This window comes from the organism of the source record quoted next, unplaced genomic scaffold (assembly GCF_019419815.1).
Source record: "Pyrus x bretschneideri cultivar Hongxiangsu unplaced genomic scaffold, Pyrus_bretschneideri_v1 Contig40, whole genome shotgun sequence".
NCBI classification, from domain to species: domain Eukaryota; kingdom Viridiplantae; phylum Streptophyta; class Magnoliopsida; order Rosales; family Rosaceae; genus Pyrus; species Pyrus x bretschneideri.
In genome coordinates, this window is record NW_025999724.1 from 2,489,008 (window position 1) to 2,513,168 (window position 24,161).

At 37.7% G+C, this 24,161-nt stretch overlaps 4 protein-coding genes across 5 annotated transcripts; 2 read left to right on the forward strand and 2 right to left on the reverse strand.

Moving 5' to 3' along the window:
- Positions 1 to 805: 805 nt before the first annotated feature.
- On the forward strand, positions 806 to 1,737 carry LOC103933197 (hevamine-A-like). Its single transcript, XM_009342859.2, has one exon. The coding sequence runs from the start codon at positions 841 to 843 to the stop codon at positions 1,735 to 1,737; it is 897 nt and encodes a 298-aa protein (XP_009341134.2). The 5' UTR covers positions 806 to 840.
- A 3,647-nt stretch (positions 1,738 to 5,384) lies between these two features.
- On the reverse strand, positions 5,385 to 8,317 carry LOC103933182 (probable WRKY transcription factor 24). Its single transcript, XM_009342845.3, has 2 exons — positions 7,672 to 8,317; positions 5,385 to 5,817 (listed from the first exon to the last, which is right to left on the reverse strand). The coding sequence occupies exons 1-2, from the start codon at positions 8,148 to 8,150 to the stop codon at positions 5,640 to 5,642; spliced, it is 657 nt and encodes a 218-aa protein (XP_009341120.2). The 5' UTR covers positions 8,151 to 8,317; the 3' UTR covers positions 5,385 to 5,639.
- A 2,174-nt stretch (positions 8,318 to 10,491) lies between these two features.
- Positions 10,492 to 14,852, reverse strand: LOC103933180 (proline iminopeptidase). The gene is made up of 10 exons (XM_009342844.3): positions 14,510 to 14,852; positions 13,165 to 13,301; positions 12,892 to 13,065; positions 12,378 to 12,614; positions 12,184 to 12,284; positions 12,024 to 12,096; positions 11,861 to 11,929; positions 11,637 to 11,744; positions 11,082 to 11,207; positions 10,492 to 10,889 (listed from the first exon to the last, which is right to left on the reverse strand). Exons 1-10 carry the CDS (start codon positions 14,835 to 14,837, stop codon positions 10,695 to 10,697), a joined length of 1,548 nt encoding a protein of 515 aa, XP_009341119.2. The 5' UTR covers positions 14,838 to 14,852; the 3' UTR covers positions 10,492 to 10,694.
- A 5,134-nt stretch (positions 14,853 to 19,986) lies between these two features.
- LOC103933196 (3-methyl-2-oxobutanoate hydroxymethyltransferase 1, mitochondrial) lies at positions 19,987 to 22,899 on the forward strand. 2 transcript variants are annotated; one of them, XM_018643970.2, is made up of 6 exons: positions 19,987 to 20,415; positions 20,813 to 21,019; positions 21,118 to 21,264; positions 21,624 to 21,677; positions 21,767 to 22,029; positions 22,538 to 22,899. In XM_018643970.2, the coding sequence occupies exons 1-5, from the start codon at positions 20,002 to 20,004 to the stop codon at positions 21,998 to 22,000; spliced, it is 1,056 nt and encodes a 351-aa protein (XP_018499486.2). In that variant the 5' UTR covers positions 19,987 to 20,001; the 3' UTR covers positions 22,001 to 22,029; positions 22,538 to 22,899. The 2 variants fall into 2 exon arrangements, with proteins under 2 accessions (XP_018499486.2, XP_009341132.3); XM_009342857.3 differs by lacking the exon at positions 22,538 to 22,899 and having other exon boundaries at positions 21,767 to 22,390.
- Positions 22,900 to 24,161: the final 1,262 nt, after the last annotated feature.

Sequence of the window (24,161 nt, forward strand, 5' to 3'; positions counted from 1 at the left end):
TGTATTCGTGGAAAAAGTACATGGGATGTTATGTATAGGCAATATTGGATTATGTGGTCAACGAGGATTGATTGAGTTGGTAAGTATCATTCTCTTCGCTAAATCAAGACCTAAGTTCAAGTTCCGCTGCCGAAAATCCCTCCATAAGTGCAAATGCCAAATGGAAATATCATATATAGAAAACTTGTTAATTACGACCTAGAGAGGAATTGCATTTGCTTCAAAAGAGAGAGATTAGATTTTAAAATTTGACATTATTTCCACAACGTCGAGACAGAATAGTATTCCTGGAAACGGTACAATGTAACAAATTTGCAGGCGATATTGGATTATTTGGACATTTATTTTATTTTTTGAAGCATCCGTTTGCCTTAATCCACAACCATTTACATCACAAAGAGACATATAGAACAGACCGAAAACTGAGAAATATTTTCTTGACAAGGTGTCTAGCAACACCGTGACTGAATTTTTATTAGTGTCGTTAAATTCATACTTCACCAATATAAATATTTGTCTGACAAGAAAAGTCTAGTCTAACCAAAAACATTACTCGGGTACCATTAAGCACAAGCAGATGTTACATACATATGATGCCGCAAATATGTGAGATTAACTCTAATCTAATATATGCCGTCTGCGTTAATCCGCAATATTGTAATTTGATACAATGGTAATAAGTGACTTATCAGCCACGCACTCTTCCACAAAAGCACAAGGTGTTGCAATCACTATGGAGTCAAATTTCTCTTATAAATAGACAATGTTTTCTCTAAATACTAGAAGCAAGCAGTAACAAGAAAAACATTGGAGCTAGCTAAGCAAATTTTCTAGTGCAGAATGGCACTACCAAAGTTAGCAATTTCATTAGCACTCCTCATTTCAGTAAACCTTTCAATACAATTTGGAGCTGAAGCTGCAGGCATTGCCATTTACTGGGGACAAAATGGGAATGAGGGTACATTAGAGGAAACTTGTGCCACAGGCAACTATGAGTACGTTATCATAGCTTTCCTTCCAACTTTTGGCAATGGCCAGATCCCCATGATCAACCTAGCCGGGCACTGTGATCCGTACACGAATGGCTGCACTGGTCTGAGCTCCGACATTAAATCATGCCAATCGAAAGGTATCAAGGTCATTCTTTCCATCGGAGGAGGAGCGGGGAGCTACTACCTTACCTCTAAAGAGGATGCTAGGCAGGTAGCAACTTATTTGTGGAACAATTTCTTGGGGGGAACCTCTTCATCTCGCCCACTCGGTGCCGCTGTTTTAGATGGAATTGATTTCGATATCGAGGGAGGAACACCCCTACATTGGGATGACCTAGCAAGGTTCCTCTCTGCTTATAGCAAAAAGGGGAAAAAAGTTTACTTAACTGCAGCTCCTCAGTGCCCTTTCCCTGATGCTTGGGTTGGAGGTGCCCTAATGACGGGCCTTTTCGACAATGTTTGGGTGCAATTCTACAATAACCCTCCTTGCCAATACTCCTCCGATCTTAGCAACCTTGAAAATGCATGGAAGCAGTGGATTTCGGACATTCAGGCGACCAAGATATTCCTAGGACTGCCAGCTGCTCCTGATGCTGCTGGAAGTGGATTCATTCCTGTGAATGATCTCATTTCTAATGTGCTTCCAGCAATTAAGGACTCTCCCAAGTATGGAGGGGTTATGCTGTGGTCCAAGTATTATGATGATCAAGACAAATATAGCTCTTCGATCAAGAGCCATGTCTAAGATTAATTTGAATCACAGACAACTGTAGTTGTCTGTGAAGTTTGTACTGTACTTATACATGTATCGGTATATTATGCATAAATATATAGAATTTGGTTTTTCTGATACTTGTGTTCCTTCCTTTTCTTTAAGATTAAACATCTGTATTTTGCATAAATATATAATGTTGGGTGCCAAGCTCTCTAAATAGTGAGAGAGCCACAAAAATTTATCAGAAGTTAATTCATTGAAAACCACAAAACATTGGGCTCGGTTGCCTGAGGTCCGGTCCGCTTAAATAGTAATATATATGGTGTGGTGTCCTTTGGCACTTGAGGAACAGGAGTCTTTTTGAACAGGATTTTGTCCCACTGGATGCTATGTATGTTGTTAATTACTGCCTTCTTGAAAGAAAGGTTTGAGGCTAATGGAGTTTCCTTGCTCAAGCCTCCACGAACCCATGCCTTTTATTGTTAAGAACCTCCTCCATAGAGCTAGGTAAAACTTAATGTCGGCAGGTGTTGTAAAGGGCTAGTTTTATTGACGTTCGCAGTGTCTTCAGAAATTCTCCAAAGCAAGAGATTGCGGGTTTTTGTGCCAACGTCTGTCGATGTGAGATTCTAATTGCTGAAATTTGGGGTTAGGGGTGGGCAAACGGATCTTGGACCCATAGGTAGGGGCGGGTACAAGCGGGTCGAGACAGGTACGCATTACTACAAAAAAGGCTATCACTGGTGGTGTAAAAACTGACAAGAAACCCCAATTACTGTCGGATTTTTGGTAAAAATCCAACATCAAATCGTGCAATGTCAGATAGGGGAATCGACACCATTGCTAGCATCACAAAAAGGGTATTGACATCGGTTAGTCAGTGATATCGAACATTATGTCGGTTAGAAGTGATATTAAATTCTGACATGATGGCAGTCCTGACCGACATCAAGTAACAATTAAACAATTAAAATATCAAACCTATTGTCGGTCTTAACCTTTAGTGATTAAAAATCCATATCTAAAAGGTTCTTAGTTCCTACATCAGCCTTTCTCTCCCTTTCTCTCTCCTTGATTCTCATCACGTTTCAATCACTTTTTCTTTCTATTCTTTTTTCTTTTTGTCAAATTTTTCTTCAACTATATCAATTGAATTGCCCATTTTTCATCAATTGAATCTGATGTGCTCCACAGTGGGGTTGCAAACACAAGGCAAGTTGGCTGCAAGCTTGTGCCAATTTCACTTATGCTTGATTGCCGTCAAAGATTTTTCATCATATATAAAGCTCTGTCTAGATAACTATATTGTAACTAAATTGATAACACCAAATAAACTTCAGAGAGCCCGATTTGAAAAATAGCTATACCTGAGTCTTTGATAACACATCCACATCAAAGCCTTTGCAAGTTGTTGCACATTCAAAAGCCTATGAGGGATTTCTCTAATTAGCTTTGCTTCTTTTTGTAGTTTAGTTCTTTCTTGATCAAATTAATTGATCGTTTAGTTGTCTCTTCAAATTCTGGACATCCTGCTTATAGTTCTCAATTAAGACCTAGAAAAATTTGATAAGTCAAAACAACACATAGAACTTAAGCAATAAATAGAAAAACAAAGGTCAGGGAAACGGAAGAAAAATAGATGAAAATTAGACTGAGAGAAGCTTCATCACTTGGTGGGGAGTCATTTGAAGGTAATCAAGGTCAGCTATGAAACCTTTGTTCATTTTCAACCATGTGTCTTCATCAACCACATTGCTAAAATCATATGGAAAAGGGCTAAAAACATATGGAATGGGGAGTGCTGAAGATATCCCCTTGAGAGAGAGAGAGAGAGAGAGAGAGAGAGCTGAGGGAAGGACAAGGAGAATGGGAAAGGACCAACGGCGCAAAGAAGAATGGCGTGAAGGGAAGAAAGAGATAGGCTTTAAGTAGGGATTCAAAGTTTCAAAATTCGACGATGTTGGTTAAAACCGACATCACCTTACCTAGTTTTGTTGCAAAACTAGCAAGAAAATCTTACCCAAATATTGGATACACTATCAGTCAGATGAGACTGACCTTAACCTGCCCACTGACAGGAAGTTTGAAAATATTTAAAACAAATGGTGTCGGATGAAAATGCCAAATAAAGTATTTCATGCGACAATAACTTTATGTCAGTAAAAAGTGACACAATTTTCTTTTTATAAGACACCACCATTTAAAAAGATTACAAGCTATGTCGGTTATAAGTGACATTAACAGTCTATGTTGGTTATAAGCGACGTAGACAGTTTATGTCACCTATACCCGATGGTAATTTCGACACCATGTAAGAAGGGTGTCAGAAATGTCTTTTCTGCCATTATTTTATATAAAACTGACACTAGCCACCGACACAATAAGCCACTTTTGTAGTAGTGAAGGGGCGGGTCTAATTTGTATAAATCTAAAACGGGGCGGGGTGGGTCCAAATTGCTAAGAAAACGGGGCCCTGGCCCAGACCGTATCTACCGTTCAATATGTGGAGATTTAATCTCCACCATTGATTAAATCCCACAATCCACCTGGCACAGTGTTCGTCGATGCAGGTTCTGGGCTGAATGGAAAAGATGTGACGGAAGAAAGCAACGAGTGTTGAATACAGGCTTCAAATAGGCACTATGCAATGACGATATGGGCGGTAGGTTCATAAGGATGCAGTAGCAGAGGCTCAAGACAAGCACGGAATGGTGGTTGGTCAAGGTCTTAGTCAAAACTGGACACACATGGGTCAGGCAGCTGTAGTCTTGAGGTGCCGAGGTGAGGCGGAGTAACAACGGCGATCCAGTGTGAGAAATCGTGCTAAAGTTGACCTTGCTAGTGATGGGGATTCGCTAGCGGGTCTCCAGCGAGGATAGGAAAATAGCGAACTTCCTCGACAAGATTCCGATCTTGTGGCTCAGAAATGACAAGAATCGCAGGAAATCAAGCTTTGGGTAAATGACGAGGTCACCGATATTGGTCTTGGTCTCATTGTAAGAGAAAGTGGTGGTCCAACATCTCCTGGAACGATCGAGATTCGAGAAAGCTAAAGAAGAAAAGGAAAAAAAAACCAAAAAAAAAGACATGTGGACCCGGCTCGAATTGGCCCTATTTGGGGTTGTTTTGCAACTTGCGTAGAATAAGGAACTTAAGAAGATTTTGGTTGAATCTAATTCTGCCCTTGATGTAGACTTGATTCTAAATGCTAAACTTGATAATCAACCTTTGGAAGTTTGGTTTTAAATTGTCATGATTTTATACACCATAGTTGGTTCTTTGAAATTCGGCATATTATTTATCAAAAAATGAATTTTGTTGTTGATGAATTGACTCATTTGGGTTTAGGTCCATTCTTTTTTTAGCAAGCTCCTCGATCTTGTCAATCTCATTTGATTGCTAATATAGTTGGGATCATTTAGCCTTGGCTTTATGTCCCATTGACAACCAAAATCCTATCGTTTCTTTTGTATTGTATTTTTTTTACAACTTGCCAATACTCAAGTTATAATTAGGTTTTAAACTCGTCATTCATGAAACTTTAACTTGAGACCTCCCAGTTACGAGTGGAATACAATTCATGAGCATATCATTTAAAAATCAAGAATAAAAGAAGGAGTCTAAACATATATATAGTAACAAAATATATAAACGATTAAAGCTTAATGCATAACATATACTAACATAGATTTTGGTACATTAATTTTTATATTTAATTTCTTTTTCTTATCACATAGTCACAGTTAACGTGTACAATTTTTTTTTTTTTTTAGAAGAAGATATTAAGAGAATGGGTCTCGAACACATGACTCGGGTGCAGGGTAGACTTTCTTAACCCACTTTTGAACTACAAATCTCTCCCTACGTTGTGCACAAAGGTTAATATATAAGTACAAATGCCAATGAAAGATGATATATAGTGACCTTGTTAATTAGAACCTAGAGAGGAATTGCATTTGCTTCAGTAGAGGAGTTAGGGTTTCCATGAGTTTCTCGCAAGGATGATTGTGGATTCCTTCATACGTTGTCATGACAATGCTCGTGTCTTTAGACAGCCTCTGAACCTGTTTTTTCACATTGCATGTGTGATGTGTGCAGCGGTAGTAGCTCCTACAATACATAAGTAATGACCATATGTTTAAAATGAAACATAGAGGAGATATTTTAAACTCGACACAATGGAATGAAGAACACTAACTAATAATTGAGTAAATGCCCTGATAGTAGCATTGTGCTTAGATGGAGAAAAAATTAATTAAACTAAAATATACAATTCTGAATCATTCGGTTCGTATATATTGTCACACATTTATATATTTGGAGGGTTATATCCCATATAATACAGATAACCAAACAACTACGGGAGTTTTGGGATTCAAATTGCTAGCTAAACACCTCAAAGGTTGCTAGCTAGAATACGTAAGGTCTATATATATGACTAGGTTCAATGGTTTCTTCTTTATGGTAAATTAGTTTAATTTCCCTAAACAAATTTGTATTAATATTAGCATTTTAAATGATTTGGGAGCTCTCTTTTTTTTGTGGGAAAAATGCTTTGTTATAATTGTATTTTCTGCTAACAATATACTTTTTGGCAGAATTATATGATCATAATTTCTGAGTCCAAATGGCTAATATTCACGTACTAAATTTCCTTCTCGGGTCAGGCTTAGAAAAAGTTTTTCTATAGACAAACCCGAGTCATGTAAACAATTGGGTATTTATTTTTTTAATTTTTTATATAATTTAATGAGGATGATGAAGGTATTTATCAAATATAGCAAAAAATTAGTTCTTAATTTCAAAAATATCATTTTTTATAAAAACTTTCAAATACGTCCAAATTCCACTTATATAGACATTAAATCCCTTATTTTGTATGTATAACTAGGTGTTTTTTTTTTTTGAACAAACGATATCATCTACACTAATTAAAAGACTTTTTGTGCAATAATCAAGAGTTGCTCTCACTATTTTTTTTTTCTTTTTTTTCATTTCTTTTCTAAACGCAAAACAAATGTTTCTCTCACTTTTATTTTTTAATAAATAATAAATAAATAAACCTTTCTTTCTCGCCTAGTTCCCACAAAACACTTTAGTGATCAGAGCTCTTGTTGCTGCCATTCTTGCAGCAATATTTTACTCTGTGCTTAATCTGTTTATTCTTTTCGATGTTCTTAATCCTCTCTTTGTGGTAAAACCTAGTTAATCAGCATGAGAATTTTGTTGGTTAATTTCCTTAATTGTGGTCTTGCTCAACATTTCCGCTTTTCTCAATACTGTAAAAAGCTAGTACCATATGTAATATCATACTCGAAGGGCAGCTTGGAATTATGAAAAAGTCCTTTTCGTATTTATTTTTTCGTGCTATGTTACATATATGAAGAAAGATTTAAGGATCACTGGGCTTCTTTGATTATTTTATTAAAATATAAAATTGAGAGAGACCTTTGTTCTTTGTTTGGAAAAGAAACGAAAAAAAAGAAGAAAATATTAGTGAGAGCAACATTTGATTATAGCACAAGAAGTCTTTTAGTTAACAATTAGTTATTCATATATTTGGGGTATTTGTGTCTATTTAAGTGGAATTTTGGATATATTTGAAAGTTTTTATAAAAACTGACAATTTTGAAATTAAGGTTAATTTTTTTGTTATATTTGATAAATTCTCTAAACAACTTGACTAAATAAATTGATTCTCTATGTTCATATGAGATAATTCACAAGTTCTGACAAATTAAGCAACTAAAAAGAATATATGCAAATGATAATTCGTTTATGTTTCAGATTCTCTTGATTCACAAGCCAGCTAAGTAACCAATATTCATCATTTTCAAAAAAAAAAATTCCCTAGAATATTAAATAAAATAAAATAAAATTTGTTCTCTAGATTGATACATGTACGGTATAAACAATGTGTTCATATTCATAAATATTTGCAAAGTAATTAAATAATGAATAAACCTGGGATATGAACTGTTCTTGACGGCTTTCTGACCATATTTTCTCCAGCGGTAGCCATCATCAAGAATATCATCCTCACTTCGAGTCTGAAACGCAAACCTAGGCCGGCTAGCCGCTGGTTTTCTCATTTTACCCCCACCTTTCCTTTTAACACCCACCTTTTCTTCCTGATCAGCTCCAGTATTCCCAGCAGAGCCACTAATATTATTGTCCATGATAGCCATAGGCTTAAAACTATTAATCTGATCATGATTAAACCCGCCTGCCGCTTGAGTACCACCAGAGAGAAGGCTAACCCAATCAATGTCTAGAAGATCGGGAGGGTTGGTCATCAATGAGGAGGATGAAGAGGGTGTGAAGAGATAGGGAGGAAGGGGAGGAGGGTTTTGGGGTGGCGGCGGTGACAAGAATGGTAATGACAAGGGCAGCGATTGGGAGGTTAATGGAGGTGGATTATACTGTTGATGAGGATCTTCCATTATAATTAATTGGAGTGTTTTGATTATAATTAGTGGTCAATAATCAAACTAAGGGTGAGAAAGGAAGAGAGAATGTTTGATACATGTATATATGAAGTCTTCTCCAGCAAGGTGGTGGAAGGTGAGAAGAAGTTGGACTGACGCACACGAACAAAGTTAGAGAGAGAAAGAGAGAGAGATAGAGAGAGATGATTGCTTAGGTTTGAATTAAATGAGAGGAAAGGGTTTTTTTGCCATTTTTGGTATAACACTATCTTCTTTACCCTAGCTAGGGTAAAGGCCAACTACATCTCAACTACTTCTGTTCAACTGCAAATTTCAAGCGCATAAGGTGACGTGCCCCAATATACATATCGTTATCATCAATGCATGGATTTGCACGCATGGTTCTCTCTCTCTCTCTCTTCGATCTTCGATCTTCACCTACAAGATTCATGGTATAGGTGTTTCTGTAATATTTTAATATATTGAGAACTGTAGGACACATGTTCAAATAATCAAAGTTTGACTAGATACTGTTTACCAACCAAGGCAAGCAAAAAGATTTGGACCAAGTATGATATGTATGTTGCCGACGCCATCCTCTTCTATGTGACCCACAAGCATTGTGACAGGACTCCCGCTTGTCTTTTATCTCTCTATTGATACTTTCCTAAAGCAAATAAGTTATGTGTACATTGAAGATGTGTGTATGAAAGGAGAGATTGACAACCACTTCCTACCAAAGTTAAGGTTACCTCGCCGCCCTAATATGCCTCATTTGGTGGTTTGGATAGGATAGAACTTGTATTTTGGATAGACTAGGTTAGGATTATAGTGGACAGATTGGAGTCTTATTTGGTGTTTTGGTGCAATCAGGGCTTGTGCAACCCACCTACCTTCCCTGAAACTCAAAAAATCAAATGATCTTCTTTGCAAGGAGTTCGCAAAATCCACCTACAAAATAGGTTCAGAAGAAGGGTTCAGGTTTTGATTTGATGATGATTTGGGGGCACGTTTGATACATAGGATTGACTTAGATTGCTTTGATTAGGTTTGAGTGTTTCTATTTCGGCGTGTTATTTAAAATGTCTAAAATAAGTCCACATAAAGAATGTAATAATCTCAACTTGTCCAGTTATCAATGAATCCTATACATTGGTTAAAGATGATATTAGTGTTGAATAACCCCATTCAGTACTAGTCCGGTCAATCAATTGACCCCTAATAGATTGACATACAAATCAACTAAGAGTACAATCTATAACTTTACATAGAGTTGTTTTCTCAATATTTTTTATAGACTACCAATAAGAGTGGGTAAAAAGTGTAAATGATGCTTAGTAAATTATACATAGCTTCGGTTATTAACTTTTCATACAATATAATATTTTTTATAGACTACCAATAAGAGTGGATAAAAAGTGTAAATGATGCTTAATAAATTATACATAGCTTCGATTATTAACTTTTCATACAATACTTTTATAGCTTCGATTATTAACTTTTCATTCAATACTTTTATAGCTTTATTAGTCCGTTTGAAAATGCTTATTTAGAAAGAATTTCTTTTTGAAACTGTCTTTAATATCAACGCTTCTATTACTTCAAAAAATTTAACAAAAATGCAGGTGCTTTCTTGAAAAACAAACACTTGAACATGTGCATCTTTTGCTTTTTTCAACACCAAATCATTTTTTAACTTTTCCTGAGAAACACGGTCAGAGGCATTTTGGTGATTTAATTATAAAAGCACTTCCAATATTGTGTTATATAGTTCCTATATCACAACGATATGATATAGTTAAAAAATAACAGGCCTTAAAAGTGTTAATTTTAGAGGTATGCTATTCACGCATCTCTTTTTTACTTCTCACACATGTTAGTTTCTGTCATTTGATATTCTTTAATTCATTCGATCCGACAACCACAAATTAAGAGGATGCGTAAGAAGTAAACAAAAGTGTTCGAATAGCACATCCCTAATTTTATTTTCAAGACTATTCTAAACAACTCTAAGAAAGAGGAGAATTAGGACTTGTATTATTATACTAGTCAACTAACTTAACTCACATTTGTGTGTGTATTGAGTAATTAACACTACACATTCGCTTAATTTTATAGAAAATCAAATTTTGCTTAAAAAAAGATCATTGTAAAGAAAGTCTCTAAACCAATAATACAAGCCTCAAATTGAACTTTAACATATAGAGAAACTCCTTGCCGCAACTAAGGCACCATTATAAATGTTTTGTTTGGTGGAGGATTGGATCAAAATGAGTAAGACATTATTTTTAAGGTACGTTGAAGGAAGCAATAAAAAAAATTGTGCGGTAGGAGATGGAGGATTAAAGGGAGAAGGTAAGAAATGAAGAGTTTATCAATTCTAATCCTCCCCAAAATAGTAGGATTAGAAGAGAGAAGTCTCTGTAATGTCTAATCCAATCATCCGTACCAAACGAGGCCAAAGTATCAAGTAAATAAGTTGAATCAACTCCAGACCACACATTTTGACCGAAAAAAAGTACAAACTACAGAGATTTAGTGCAGGAACTGCCATGGAAATCAGAACAAAGGCTTCTTTCCATCTAGCATTCCCATCAAATGATCAAAAACCTGGCTCCCTGCATCGCGTAGACCAGAATGCATGAATTCATTGGTTATCCACAACCGAATCCCTGCTATCTGCGAAGCAGTTTCCATGGCCAGCTTGAAGCTGACATACATATCTTCGTAGTAAACAGCAGCTGCAACAGGTACCTGTCAACATTGACAGAAACAAATTTAATTATTTACACACTTATGGGCGAAACTGCTGATAATTCACGTCAAGGGTTTGGTACAAATGGAAAACATCACAGGCTGCGAGAAAGTTTAGGTCTCCTTCCCCTTGTAAAATTCTTACGGAGAGATGCTATTCAAGTAGATTAACTTCATATAAAGGTAGCACACCTTGTTATTTTTTAGTGCATCAATGTCATATAGGGGAGGCCAATCCTTCTTCTCAGCCAATACATGAGAAGCACCTTTGAATTTCCTTAAGGCATGAATCTCATCGAACATCCATGGGAAGATCATCTGCAGGAGCAAAAAGCCCAATATTTGTGTGTAAAGTACTTTTGAAAGCTGCAAGTAACAACATGCTGTCGGAAAGCTCCTACAATTTTCATCAAGACACTTGCCCTGTATGCTACACAGTTGTGAATCTACTGCTTCCCGATGGACATCAGTCAACCCATAGACTGGTCCAAGGGTCTACAGCTAGACAGCTTTTATACCATCATGCAATTAAATCATAAATTTATGCACACCTAGATATCATCGATTCATGTTTATAACTCCCCAAAGTATTCTACATCTCATACGCTGTCAATTATTTCTATCCATGAGATGTATAAAATGAATTAATATCTAAATACATCATCAACAACCCGTCACTCATAGAACTGAATGTCAACATTATGTCTTTTTGTCATTTTGAAAGAGAAGGTTGGAACAAATGCCTACCTCTCCTGTAAAAAGTACGGGACGACCTTCTTTTGCAGCCCGGACTGCATCAAATTTGCCCTCATCTTCAGCCCTTATTCTATGAGCAGACCACCGTGATGAAGCACCCTTCAACAAATAAATAACTACATAACTAGATGAACTAATAAGCTAATGAAAACTATATAAATATTTAAGAATATATGGTATAAACTTCTGTAAATTAACGAGATTAAAGCAATTACTTGACAGTATATGGACTCATGAAGAAGAGCATAAAGTGGATTTGTATCAAAAGAAGACCACTTGTCAAACTGCAAACATGGAATGGTTTAAGGTTTATAACTTTATACCAGGAATATTCAAAACCTTAGATTTGATATCAAGAAAAAGCAGTTATTTTCTTACAGCATCCAAGAAGTAATAACTAATTTCCTTTCGTGCTCCTGGAACTATTATAGGATCCCAAGCCCTCTCAAACCTATGGGTTGAAGTGAAATTAAAATCACTTAAAGAATGACTAAATTGTAACATATTACAATCTAGATTCATATTCATGAAACCTTACATGTAATGTAAGCGCTCAAAACCAGCACTGGATCCTAAGCCACTAAGACCAAGAGTTTGCAATCCCTTTGGGGTTAGGAAGCCCCCGGATGGAAGTGGGACCTGTACAAAAACAAGGGTGAGTGGGGTTAATTTCAAAGATCTTAAATCTCAACAGTAGGAACAGAACCAAGATCATCTGTTCTAGACCCTCACCCCGCCGCCCTCTGATTCTGATAGATAGTTAACAACTTCACGAACAACCTCAATATCTTCAGGATACCTTTTGTAGTACTTCTCATTCTGATGTATAATCCGTTCAGAGCATGCTCTATATACAACGTCTCCAGTGAATCCATTTCCTATTGGAGGGATTCCTCCAGTTAAAAGGACTTGCTTTAGTCCTTGTGGTGCAAAACTCAAATAAGTTACTGCACAAAAACCACCAAAGCTCTGCACAAGGGAAAGGAAAAAAGCTGTAAGTCTGGTTCAGTTGTACAGGATACAGTTCAAACAATCCATAAGATATGACACGAAAGAAAAAGCTTCACATATAAGAAGAATGATATCGACATTATGACTGAACTCTTGGATCATAAGAAAGTCCTTGATAACAAAGTAGGTCTTTCAGCAAATAAGGCAACTACAAAGCGTCAGAACTATCACAGTATAGTCTAAACCCTAAAGATCACATGCAAGCATAAATACCAAAGGAAGTTGTAATTAATACCTGACCCAAGATTGTCCATGGTGCAGCATCAGGAACAAGACGTACTCGAATAAACTCTGCATCATTTACTATATTATCAGCTCGAAAATGTTTTACATAATCAACCAATTTCTCTTCAGACTTCAATTGCAACAAAGATGAAGCTGTCAAAGGAGTTGATAAACCTGTTCCTCGCTGCAAGTAAAATACATCAGCACAACTATAATAAACAAAGTATTGCATATCGACAAAAGCTTGTAATAAGATATGTCTCTATAGACATGCGGCCCATGCCTGATCCAGCAATATAACACGAAATTCTTCACATGCTTTACGTATCCATCCACTGGATTCAGTTGGTCGGGGGGCCTCAAATCCAGGTCCACCTTGTAGATATAATAGGTATGGCAATTGTTGTTCTTCTTTACCAACTGCAACATAAAATTTATTTTATTGAGGGAGTAATGAACCACATGTAAAGCCAAATGTCTTGTCTGCGTGTGCAAAGAATATTAACATTCTGCACATTGGCAAAATGGAAACAAATCTTGCTTGCCAATTACATTACTATCTACTCTTCACTAGAGAAAAAAAAAAAAAAAAAAAAAAAAAAAAGAGATTTCGTAACTAAAAGCAGACAGTTTTTGAAGCCCCAGTTTACAGGTATGCACATGCTTTCACGCTCAATTTTAGTATGTCTTTATCTCGAGTGTCATAGCCACATATGTATGCAACTTCTGACGTTACTTATCTCGTTATGAACCATTCTTAAATGGAGTTTAAGCCTCTTGCATGCACATATGCCAGTGTCTTAAGAATCCATATACAGCTTACTTGAATTAAATTATATACCAAACAAAAGAAGAGTATTACTCTGGAACCTGCCACTAGTCTACTAAAAACAACTACACATCATATTTCAACAGTCAATGACCTGTTGTGTTATTAGACCAACATTCATAAAAAAGCAAAGTGTTAAGAACAACGGTATGAGCACCTTTTGCATCAATAACAGAATACATCACATCAACAAAACAGTTTCAGTGTCTACAATGCTAAGGAAAAAGGAAAAACGCAACAAACCCAACTTTCACAGAAGTGGGGGTATGTGGAAACTAGACATTAGCTCATAAACAGAAATTTCGGCACAGTTTTACTAGTTTCGTGACAATTGAAATTCACAAGAAACTTCACATTCCGAACATTGACATATTTATTTCAAGTACTACAATTGTCCTTCGAAAGTGCTTGTTTAAACGAGTAAGAAAACAAAATGTAGCAGAGTAATCTTACATATTTTCTGAGGGCCAAAACAACTAAAAACTATCACCATTGTTAGTTATTGGATTCGAATGACTCTTCCAATTCAAAACATTAATCAATGCCTTTTTCTTAGCTGCAGTAAACAATGTCTCAATTCTCTCCCTTTCCACCATTTTCTTGGCAACCAAACAGAGCAAAACACAAATATGGTCAACGACTTCACCAAAAATCTGAACTCTGAGCTTCACGAACAAATTAATCACTTCAAATCACACACACTAGATTGCATAATTCACAACCAACACCATTCAAACAGTAATTAGCAGCTAACAACGCGAATTAAACTAAATTAATGATGTGAATAAAGCTTAATTACCTGAAACAACTTCGCGAGCGAAGACTGAGATCTTAGGCGAAGCGGTACGATCGACAGAGTAGTCGAGAGGCACGGTGAATCGGTGGTCTCGGAGTCGGAGCTCCGGCACCGAAAACCATTTCCCGGCAACGTGGTCCGGCGATGATACGGCGGACGCGGCGGTCTGTACAGACATGGCTGTTACCGTACGGAGTGAGCTCTGGCTATAACGGAAGCAGCGAAACTTGGCGATGCCAAGTAGTGGAAGCGTGCGAAGAGAGGAGAGAGGGGGAGAAGGAAGGCGGAGGAGTGAGGTTATCGATGAGGTTGGCGCGTGAGTTGCCGGCATTTTGGGAGAGAGTGTTAGTGAGACCCGCGGGGGTGGATTCTGGTTTTTAACACGTGGCGCGATCTAGTTGTGATTTGGGTTGGATGATCTGAGTGGTTGGATGTGTAGACTTTTTTTTTAACGGTTCTGATTTGGACTTAGCGATGTCGTTGCAGAAGCAGATTCGATTATTTACGTAAGCCAAACCAGTCGAAGAGATTCGATAAGGAGAGGACCGATGGGAGATAATAGTTTTCTAATAATGTAACATTATATCCAACAATTCATCAAACAGAATGACTCCGTTACATTCAGTTCTTACGCAATCAAATAAGACGGTCTTTTTAGCTGAAGAAGGTAACGATCTACCCCAGTAACATCCATTTTTTTCAATTTAAGGCCTTTCTAGCCGGTTAGGTCATCTCCAATAGAATAAGGGTTAGAGGGCTCTCTTTAGCCCTATAGTCCTCCAAGAAATTAATATTTTAACAAACAATGTCATGTCATATTTCTTATCATCTCCAATCGAGAGGGTCAAATGACCATAGGCCAAACATAGCCCTGTGACAAATCATCTCCAACCGAATGGGCCAAAAGGCCATAGGCCAAACATAATTTATTATTTTAATTGAATTAATATGGTTACTTAAATTAAACTACCTCAATAATTTTTTGAGATGTAATCTCAATAATTTGACGGATAAGATTTTGAGTGACACGTGTCACTAAAGTGAGCAACTCTCTAGATTTCTTGTCGATATATAATCTCAATAATTTTTCGAATATGATTTCAAGTGTCACGTGTCGATATGTGAGTAACTCTCCAGATTTATTGTCGATATGTAATCTCAATAATTTTTCAGATAGGATTTCGAGTACTACGTGTCAAGATGTAATTAGTTGTGTGAATTTTAGATAGGATTCTTATTTGCGTGGCACTTCTTGTCTTCAGCTTCCAATGTCCATAAATAGGGTGGATATTGGGCTATAATTCACACACCTTGATCTTTGCCCTCTCCAATATCTCTTTCAATTCAAGTTTGCAATGAATTCTAACTTTGGATCCTCTTCAGATTCCAACTGGGAGTCCTCATCCAATTCCGAATTGGAAGATAAATGGGCGCAGATGAGACGAGAAGATGAGGAGTTCGATGAAGAAAATGAAGCATGGCGTAACACAACATATATGGCAGTAATGGTTGGGGTCATGGCATGTGAGGCAACTGAAGAACAACCTTAATGGAGTGGCTCTGTTGTTGGTCGCTCTTACAAGCCATAAAATAGAGAGATGGCGCATGAGACTTTAATGAACAACTACTTCAACCTCAACTTAGTATACACAGAAAGGATTTCAAACGTCGCTTCTGGATGAAGCGGGCGTTTACTTCATGATGTCCAACATGTCAATTTATATTTTCGACAGAAGCTGGACAGAATAGGTCACCCTGATTTCTCACCTCATCAAAAGGTTACTATTGCACTCTGAATGATGACCTATGCCTCCTTAGCTGATGTGATGGATGATACATATGGTATGTCTGAGTCTACATGCCATCATAATCTTGCTGAATTTTGTCTCATATTTGTTCAGATTTACAAAGAGGAGTACCTATGTGAACCAAATCAAGCAAATCTAGATCGGCTCATTCGCAAAGCTGAAAACTATGGCTTTCTGGTCATAAAATGGTTATTAGATTGCATACATTGGCAATGGAAGAACTGTCTCACCAGATGGCAATGAGCATTTAGCAGAAGATCGAGAAAACCAACCATTATGTTAGAGGTGGTTGCCTTGTTTGACACATGGATTTGGCATGCTTTATTTTGAGTCCCAGGATCCCAAAATGACATTACAGTACTTGAGCATTCACCCCTCTTCAATAATTTGACGAAGGTTAAATCACCTCAACTTGACTACTACATCAACATGTGTCATTGCAATATAAGGTATTACTTGACAGATGACATCTATCCAAAGTGTGCGACACTTGTCCAAGCAATTGCAAACCCTGTGGATGACACCCAAATGTGGTTTACCCTACACCAAAAGGCATACTGGAAAGATATTGAGAGAGCTTTCGATATTCTACAAGCACTGTGGAAGATCATTAAGGAACCAACAAGAGGGTGGAGTCGAGATAAATTGAACTCCATCATGATGTCGTGCATCATATTACACAACATGATTGTGGAGGATGAGCGAGATGGCTATATTGACGGAAAGTCTGATGATGACCAAGATGATCCAAATAGGTCAAGGAAGGCTCGTGCAAAAATATATAATGGGCCTAATTTGCCTTTGGATCCAAGAGCTGGTAATATCTCTTTAAATGAGTACATGAGGCGTCATAGGATGATACGTTTGCGTGCCACAAACAAGTACCTACAACAAGATCTTGTTACACATCTTTGGACAAAAAAAATCATGGAGTAGGCGTTTAAGTTTTATGTTGTTAAATATTTCTTTTAATGTTGTTTAAGTGTGAATAACTCTCCCAAGTAGTACTAGGGTGGAGATTGTGTTGTTTAAATTTAATGTTATTTAATGGCTTAGGTAGTTATAGGGAAAAAAAAATTAGAATTTAAAAAAAAAATTGTCCCAAAAAAAAAATTCAAATCCAATGGTCACCTGACGTCAGCTAGCGTTATGCTGACACTAGGTAGCTGTTAGATTTGAATTTTTGGGTCGGCCCGGGGCTGGCTAGCTAGTTTGGGCCAGCCAGTTGACCGGATTTCACATTTTTTGCCCGGTGGGACCCACAAGCCTTTTGGCCTAACCCTTGCTTGGAGACGGTTTTCATGTCATTTCGAACTATTTTTAGCCCTATAGCCATTTCGAACTATTTTTAGCCCTATAGCCATTTCGAACTATTTTTAGCCCTATAGCCATTTCATTGAGTCGGTTGGACTTACATTCGTTTTTTTTCCTTAAACTAGTAGTATAAATGTATAATCGAATCAAAGTAATTTATTTAACAAACAACTAGCATTTGCCTACATACTTTGTGTGTATAAACACATTTTTTAGAAAATGAGAAGGAGAGAAGGAGAGGGAGAGAGAGAAAGAAAGAGAGAGAGAGAGAAAACGTGGGGGAGTGGGAGGTTTTTTTTTTTTTTTTTAATTTTAATTTTAAATATTAGAGATATTTTAACATCATCTGAAGGCTTCAATAAAAAAAACAGTAAAATTTAGATCTGTGAAATTACATTATTGCCCATCATTTTTTTGTGTGATAGAAGACGAAGTTGTCTTTTCACCATCTTTTTGTTAACAAAGAGGGTTTTATTAATTAATAGAGATTTGATTGTATTTGACTATATATTTTAAGGCTTTTGTGGCAATTCAATATCTCGTGAGATTTTCTACTCCATTTGATATGTCAAATCTTTTGTTTTACCTTCTATGTATCTGAAGAGGGTGTAAATCTCTGGGATTTTCACCTTTTTTTGATTGACAAAGAGAGTTTTATTAATTAATAGAGATTTAGTTGTATTTAACCATATATTTTAAGGCTTTTGTGGCAATTCAATATCTCGTGAGATTTTCTACTCCATTTGATATGTCAAATCTTTTGTTTTACCTTCTATGTATCTAAAGAAAAATGACAAAAATGGCGGAGCTTTCATAATCCAAAATTGCCCTTCTCCCATTAAGCTTAAAAAATAAAAAATAAATAAATAAATAAAAACAAGCCTTCCACCTAGTGGGACTATGGTGGTTAGTAAGTTTATTATTTTGTAAAAGACTTTCATAAAATCAATTACAACTAAAACAAATAAATTTTAGGAGGCTAATGAAGAATTTGAACCACACTATTGCTAGTCCATTGTGAGGCTAAGCTCATCTCCTTCTCTTTTAGTGTAAATAATATCCTATGTTCCAAAATAAGTAAACTTCAGGAGAAAATACACACAAGATAAAATTTTAATTTTTAATTGAGACAAGGCTTGTAAATTATTTCTTTGACCCTATTAGTGTAAAAATATCTATGTATAAAAAAAATAACCAATTCGGTTTGATCACTTCACATCATAACTAAAGATCTATTGGTGTTTTATTTTCATTATTGTTGAAAGAGGTACTATACATGAATCTCTCCCCCCATTGATCATTGATTATTAAGAAAGTAGATCTTACGTAAAAGAATATTTGAAACCTTATAAAGGCTTATCAAGAGTTGGGTCACCCCAAACCTTTGAACTCGCCATCTCGTTGGTGCCCTCCTCCCTCCGGGTGGGTAAAAATTAATGTTAATGGTTCCTTCTGTTCCTCTCGAATTCGGGGGGTGTTGGTGTGGTTTTTTGTGACGAAACCTATGCTGGAGGTTTCATTCGCAAAACACCACATGTGACCAACCCCAAATTGGTCGAACTCATGGCTGCTCGGGATGGTATCTTATGGGCTGTGCAGTGGCATTAGCAGCATATTATTTTGGAGAGTGATGCCCTGCAGGTGGTTCAGGACATTGGCTGCTTGAAGGGGGGCGCCTCTCCTACTCATCTTTTGGTTGAGGACATCAAAGAAAGTCTGAGAGGCTTTGAAGAATCCAAAGTATGTCATGTTAGTCAATCGGTAAATGTTGCAGCACACTGTATGACCAAGTTGGCCTTATCTTCTGATTTCAATTTTTGTTGGTTTGAGAAACCTTCAGATTTATTGTCGTAGGTCCTCTAAAAAGATTGTATGCTTTCTTGATAGCTTTGAATAAACCACTACTGTTTGTCTTAAAAAAAAAAAAGAGTGGGGTCGCCACCCTTATTGTTAAGATTTAAAGTGAAGCTTTAACTTCGTTGAGTCGTAGTCAGAAAAGATAGCACACACCGCTCTAACCTTACGTTTGGTCTTTTTTTGAAGCTTGAAACACCACTTAATGGGCTGCAAAGAGGTATTGGGCTGATAAGCCCAACCCATATTATATGATGTTACGGTCAGCAGTAATACTACCGTCAGCAATTTACCATTTTGCCACCAAAATGTGGCGCGCAGATGACATTTGTACCAAAAGTCAAAACCGGACGCGGTCAAATCTCACCCAATTCGAATGCAACTTCGCTTCTCTCACTCATTCCACTCCCACTTGCTTCCAGCTCCCTCAATTTAGGTGGCGCAGCCGAAACAAACCCCCAATTTCTCTCTCTCTCTCTCTCTCTCTCTCTCTCTCTCTCTCTCTCTCTCTCTTCAAATATGGCACTCTTAGCAGCCGCCGTCAAGCGAGCCTCACCGATGTCGCGGGCCTTCGCTCCGATCCTCCGTTGCATGGGCAACGTGCCGGAGAACACCGTCTACGGCGGCCCGAAGACCCAAAGCCCGGACCAGAGAGTCACGGTGACCCACTTGAAGCAGAAGTACAAGAAGGGCGAGCCCATCACCATGGTCACCGCCTACGATTACCCGTCTGCGGTGCACTTGGATTCCGCCGGCATAGACATTTGCTTGGTCGGTGACTCGGCGGCGATGGTGGTTCATGGCTACGACACCACACTGCCCATCACGCTTGATGAAATGCTTGTTCACTGCCGAGCCGTGGCTCGTGGCGCCAAGCGGCCGCTTTTGGTTGGGGACTTGCCCTTTGGGTTTTATGAGTCGAGCTCCAATCAGGTATTTACTAAATCAAATGGAAATTTGTGTTGCTAAATCGGGTTTTGATGTCTGTTGTTTTATGGGTTTTATTTTGTATGTGGAGATAAACATGTTTTTGATAGTGAGAATGTGAAGGAAATGGACATTGGAGACTGGTCGGTTGCTGAGAAAGTAAAAGAAATGACTTTTATTCATTTTTATGTCTCTGTCACTTTTGACTGATGGAATTTATGACCCAGATGATGAAATAAATGATTTACATGATTTCTTACATATTCGAATTTCATGGGCACCAAGCAGAAACAAACCAAATATTGAATTGTAGAAATGAGATTGTGTCTTGTTTTTCTGATCGGGTTTATGATTTTATAAGCGGGCCATGGGTGGTTAATGTTGCTGTTTTGATCATGAGCAGGCTGTTGATTCAGCGGTGAGGGTTTTAAAGGAAGGCGGAATGGATGCGATCAAATTGGAAGGTGGGGCACCTTCGAGGATTACTGCGGCAAAATCTATCGTCGAAGCTGGAATTGCTGTAATGGGGCATGTGGGACTTACTCCTCAGGCCATTAGTGTTCTTGGGGGTTTTAGGCCTCAGGGAAGGAATGTTGCTAGTGCTGTAAAGGTCTGTGTGTGTGCAAGTGGTAATGCTGTTTCGCTATTTTGGTTCTTCGTGTTCTTTTTTGTCTTAACAATTTGTTGCACTGGGGTTTTCGTTTGCAGGTTGTTGAGACAGCGCTGGCTTTACAAGAAGCTGGGTGCTTTTCTGTTGTTTTAGAATGCGTACCTCCACCGGTGGCAGCTGCTGCAACATCTGCTCTTCAGATTCCTACAATTGGCATTGGAGCAGGGCCTTTTTGCAATGGGCAGGTTAGTTGATTATGTAGTCTTGTTCATCATGCTGTCGATGTTTGTGAGTGTAATTCCTTTTGGTGTTAAATACAGATTACCATCCTTGAGAAAGTTTGTTTACCAGCATATCATTCTAATTTTCTGTAACTTTAAATTTTGATTGTGACAGAAGTTCTAGGATTTCAGGTGGGAAATAAATAATAATTTTCATTGTTCCATATTTTAAAGGCTATGTTTCCACTGTCGTTGATGAGTGTAGTTGATTAGTTGGCTCAAGGCTACTAATTAATTTCCTCATAGTTTTTGCATGCATTTTTGTCGAATACATGGTTTAGTTATTTCTGGCACACTTAATCTCATTCTCCTATATCATGTAGGTGCTAGTTTATCATGATCTTCTTGGAATGATGCAGCACCCACATCATGCCAAGGTTAGCTCAACCGTTGCATCTCCTAGTCAGCTGTTTCTCTCCACTTATGTGAACTTTATCTAAACAAAGAACCACCTCACCTTTTGCAGGTTACCCCGAAATTCTGCAAGCAGTTTGCACATGTTGGAGAAGTCATCAACAAAGCTCTAGTAGAATACAAGGAAGAAGTGACTAGCGGTTCATTTCCTGGCGCTGCCCACAGCCCGTATAAAATCAGTGCTGCTGATGTTGATGGCTTTTCAAGTGAGTTACAGAAGTTGGGTTTAGACAAGGCAGCATCTGCAGCAGCTGAAGCAGCTGAGAAGATCAATAGAAGCAAATAACCTAGAGGAGGCAACCCAACAAGTGAACGGTAAGGGGCCAACCTAACAAAGCTCATTTAGGCAGGGCTCATGGTAGTTGGTTATTACCGATTCAATTGAAAGTTGCATAACGAAGTAAATAGATATGAAATGAAAATGTACAACATCCATGCAGTCTCTTGGAAAATCTTTACAAAACGGTCTTGCCTTGTCGTCTTGATTATAAGAGATATCTAACTTATTACAGAGGAGTTTGAAGGAACGTGACAATTTCTCTTTTGTAACGGTGAGGTGTCCAGATTATGCAGTCGGGTTCCATTTTTGTAATAGAAATTCTCATAAAGTTGTGTTCCGAATTTGGAAGCAACTACAGAAATAAAAATTTGAAGCCATTTCGGGATTGATTCGAAACTTTGTGTGATTACTATTTGAGCATACAATACAGGGTTTGTCTTTCGTTTTCCACATTTCTTTGAACAAATAAAGGTTGGGAACGTTATATTTGCTGTACGATCTGATGCAATTGAGGAGTGACATGATATATATTCGTTTTGATAGGACAAAGAAGAATGGTTTTATTTGCTAGTTGGAAGAATTTTGCACAAATTCGAATAAGACCAAGAATCTACAGTTCAATTGAGTACGGGCGCACTCCATCCCTGTTGCGGTTTATCCGACTTTCAACTTTGACAGGCTTCAGGAACGCGGTCTCCCGGGCTTTCAACTTTGACACTTCACAAGCTAGGGATAAACGATCTTCCAAATTTTCAACTTTGATCTTTGCATTGTAATTCTTGTTTTCCTCACAAGCTTGGGAAAATATATTATGTAACCGCTTGATAATTATTTTGTTTTTGTTTTCATTCTTTCTTGAAAAAGTCCATAAAGTTAATTTTGAATTTTTTTTTTTTTCCTTTTCATTCTCATTCACCAATTTTACGCTACAAAACGTTATTACATTCTAAATTCAAAATTTGGAAATTGACTGGACAAAAATCTAAAATCTTTTGACTTGGATCTCTCTACTCAAGTCAATCATGAGACTACCGATCCACATTTTAACTTCGAAAAATTACTGAAAAAAATGTTACAGACTCCTTGCCATTTTAATTTCATGATCTCAAATTCACATAGACCTCAAGAAAAATTTCCTTACCGAAATTTAACATAAAAAGGAAAACATGGAAAAGGAATGATAAGGAGAGTTTTTAGTTAGAGGGGCCGTAAGCAACAAGAAAAGTAACTTCCCCCGAAGTATCATTCTTAAACCCTAACCCTCGTCCGTATCCCTCCTCAAGCTCCTTAAACCCCAACCGTCCCCATAACCCAATCCTCCTCCGTCTTCCTCCTCCTGAACCACCACTCTCCACCAATTCTGATCCCAACGACTCGTTAGTAACCCAATTGGTCCAACTCCTCCAACCCAACGAAAAAGACTGGAACTTTGACCAACTCCACCGCCTCCTCTTCTCCAACTCCGCAGAGGCGCAAATCTTTTAGAAAGTTGATGAACCCTTTCTCTGTTGGATGAGTTTGGACCGAGTTAATATGCACCGTAACCGTTTCCAACAATCCAGCGAGGGCACTTGTCCCCGCCTCCCCTCGTCCTCACTTGGCTCCTCCCTGCGTAGTTGGTTAGTCAGCTCAAACTTACTGAACTTGAGCTAGGCTCAAGCTCTGGACAAACATAGAACCACAGCTTGAGCTGGGTCACGAGCTTCAGTTGTGTTACTTCACTTCTTTGAATTTGTACGATGTGCATAAGTTATTTAATTTTCCCATATATCAGGCGTAGGCAGGTTGGTTTATCATGATCTTCTTGGAATGATGCAACATCCACATCATTCCAACTCAAAGTTGCATCTCCTTAGTCGAGCTTTTTCTCCCTACTTTTGTGAATTTAATCTAAACATAGAGCCACGTCGTCTTTTTCAGGTTACCCCAAATTTTTTCACAAGCTGGAGGAGTCATCAACAAGCTCAAGTAGAGGATATATGCCATTTCGGGGCTAAGAAAATAAGGATATATGTCGTGTCCTAAGCTACCGACCACCATCATTTAGGTTTAGTATGAATCGTTCTTGTCATCCTCTTCCTCAACTCAACTCTCATGCGCAGTATCACAACTCAGATTCAAAATAAAGTCCTTTTAAGCAGAAGAAGGAAGGAAGCTCTCCCTCTTC

What these genes read in the sequence shown, in the direction of transcription:
- LOC103933197 (XM_009342859.2), top strand. Translation starts at nt 841, where the DNA reads ATGGCACTACCAAAGTTAGCAATTTCATTAGCACTCCTCATTTCAGTA.
- LOC103933182 (XM_009342845.3), bottom strand. Translation starts at nt 8,150, where the DNA reads ATGGAAGATCCTCATCAACAGTATAATCCACCTCCATTAACCTCCCAA. An exon ending in AAGAACAGTTCATATCCCAG is followed by an intron (nt 5,818 to 7,671) that starts GTTTATTCATTA and finishes TATGTATTGTAG; the next exon opens with GAGCTACTACCGCTGCACAC.
- LOC103933180 (XM_009342844.3), bottom strand. Translation starts at nt 14,837, where the DNA reads ATGCCGGCAACTCACGCGCCAACCTCATCGATAACCTCACTCCTCCGC. An exon ending in CCGTACTTTTTACAGGAGAG is followed by an intron (nt 11,208 to 11,636) that starts GTAGGCATTTGT and finishes TTGCTCCTGCAG; the next exon opens with ATGATCTTCCCATGGATGTT. An exon ending in ATGCACTAAAAAATAACAAG is followed by an intron (nt 10,890 to 11,081) that starts GTGTGCTACCTT and finishes CAATGTTGACAG; the next exon opens with GTACCTGTTGCAGCTGCTGT.
- LOC103933196 (XM_018643970.2), top strand. Translation starts at nt 20,002, where the DNA reads ATGGCACTCTTAGCAGCCGCCGTCAAGCGAGCCTCACCGATGTCGCGG. An exon ending in ATGTTGCTAGTGCTGTAAAG is followed by an intron (nt 21,020 to 21,117) that starts GTCTGTGTGTGT and finishes TTTCGTTTGCAG; the next exon opens with GTTGTTGAGACAGCGCTGGC. An exon ending in GGCCTTTTTGCAATGGGCAG is followed by an intron (nt 21,265 to 21,623) that starts GTTAGTTGATTA and finishes TATATCATGTAG; the next exon opens with GTGCTAGTTTATCATGATCT.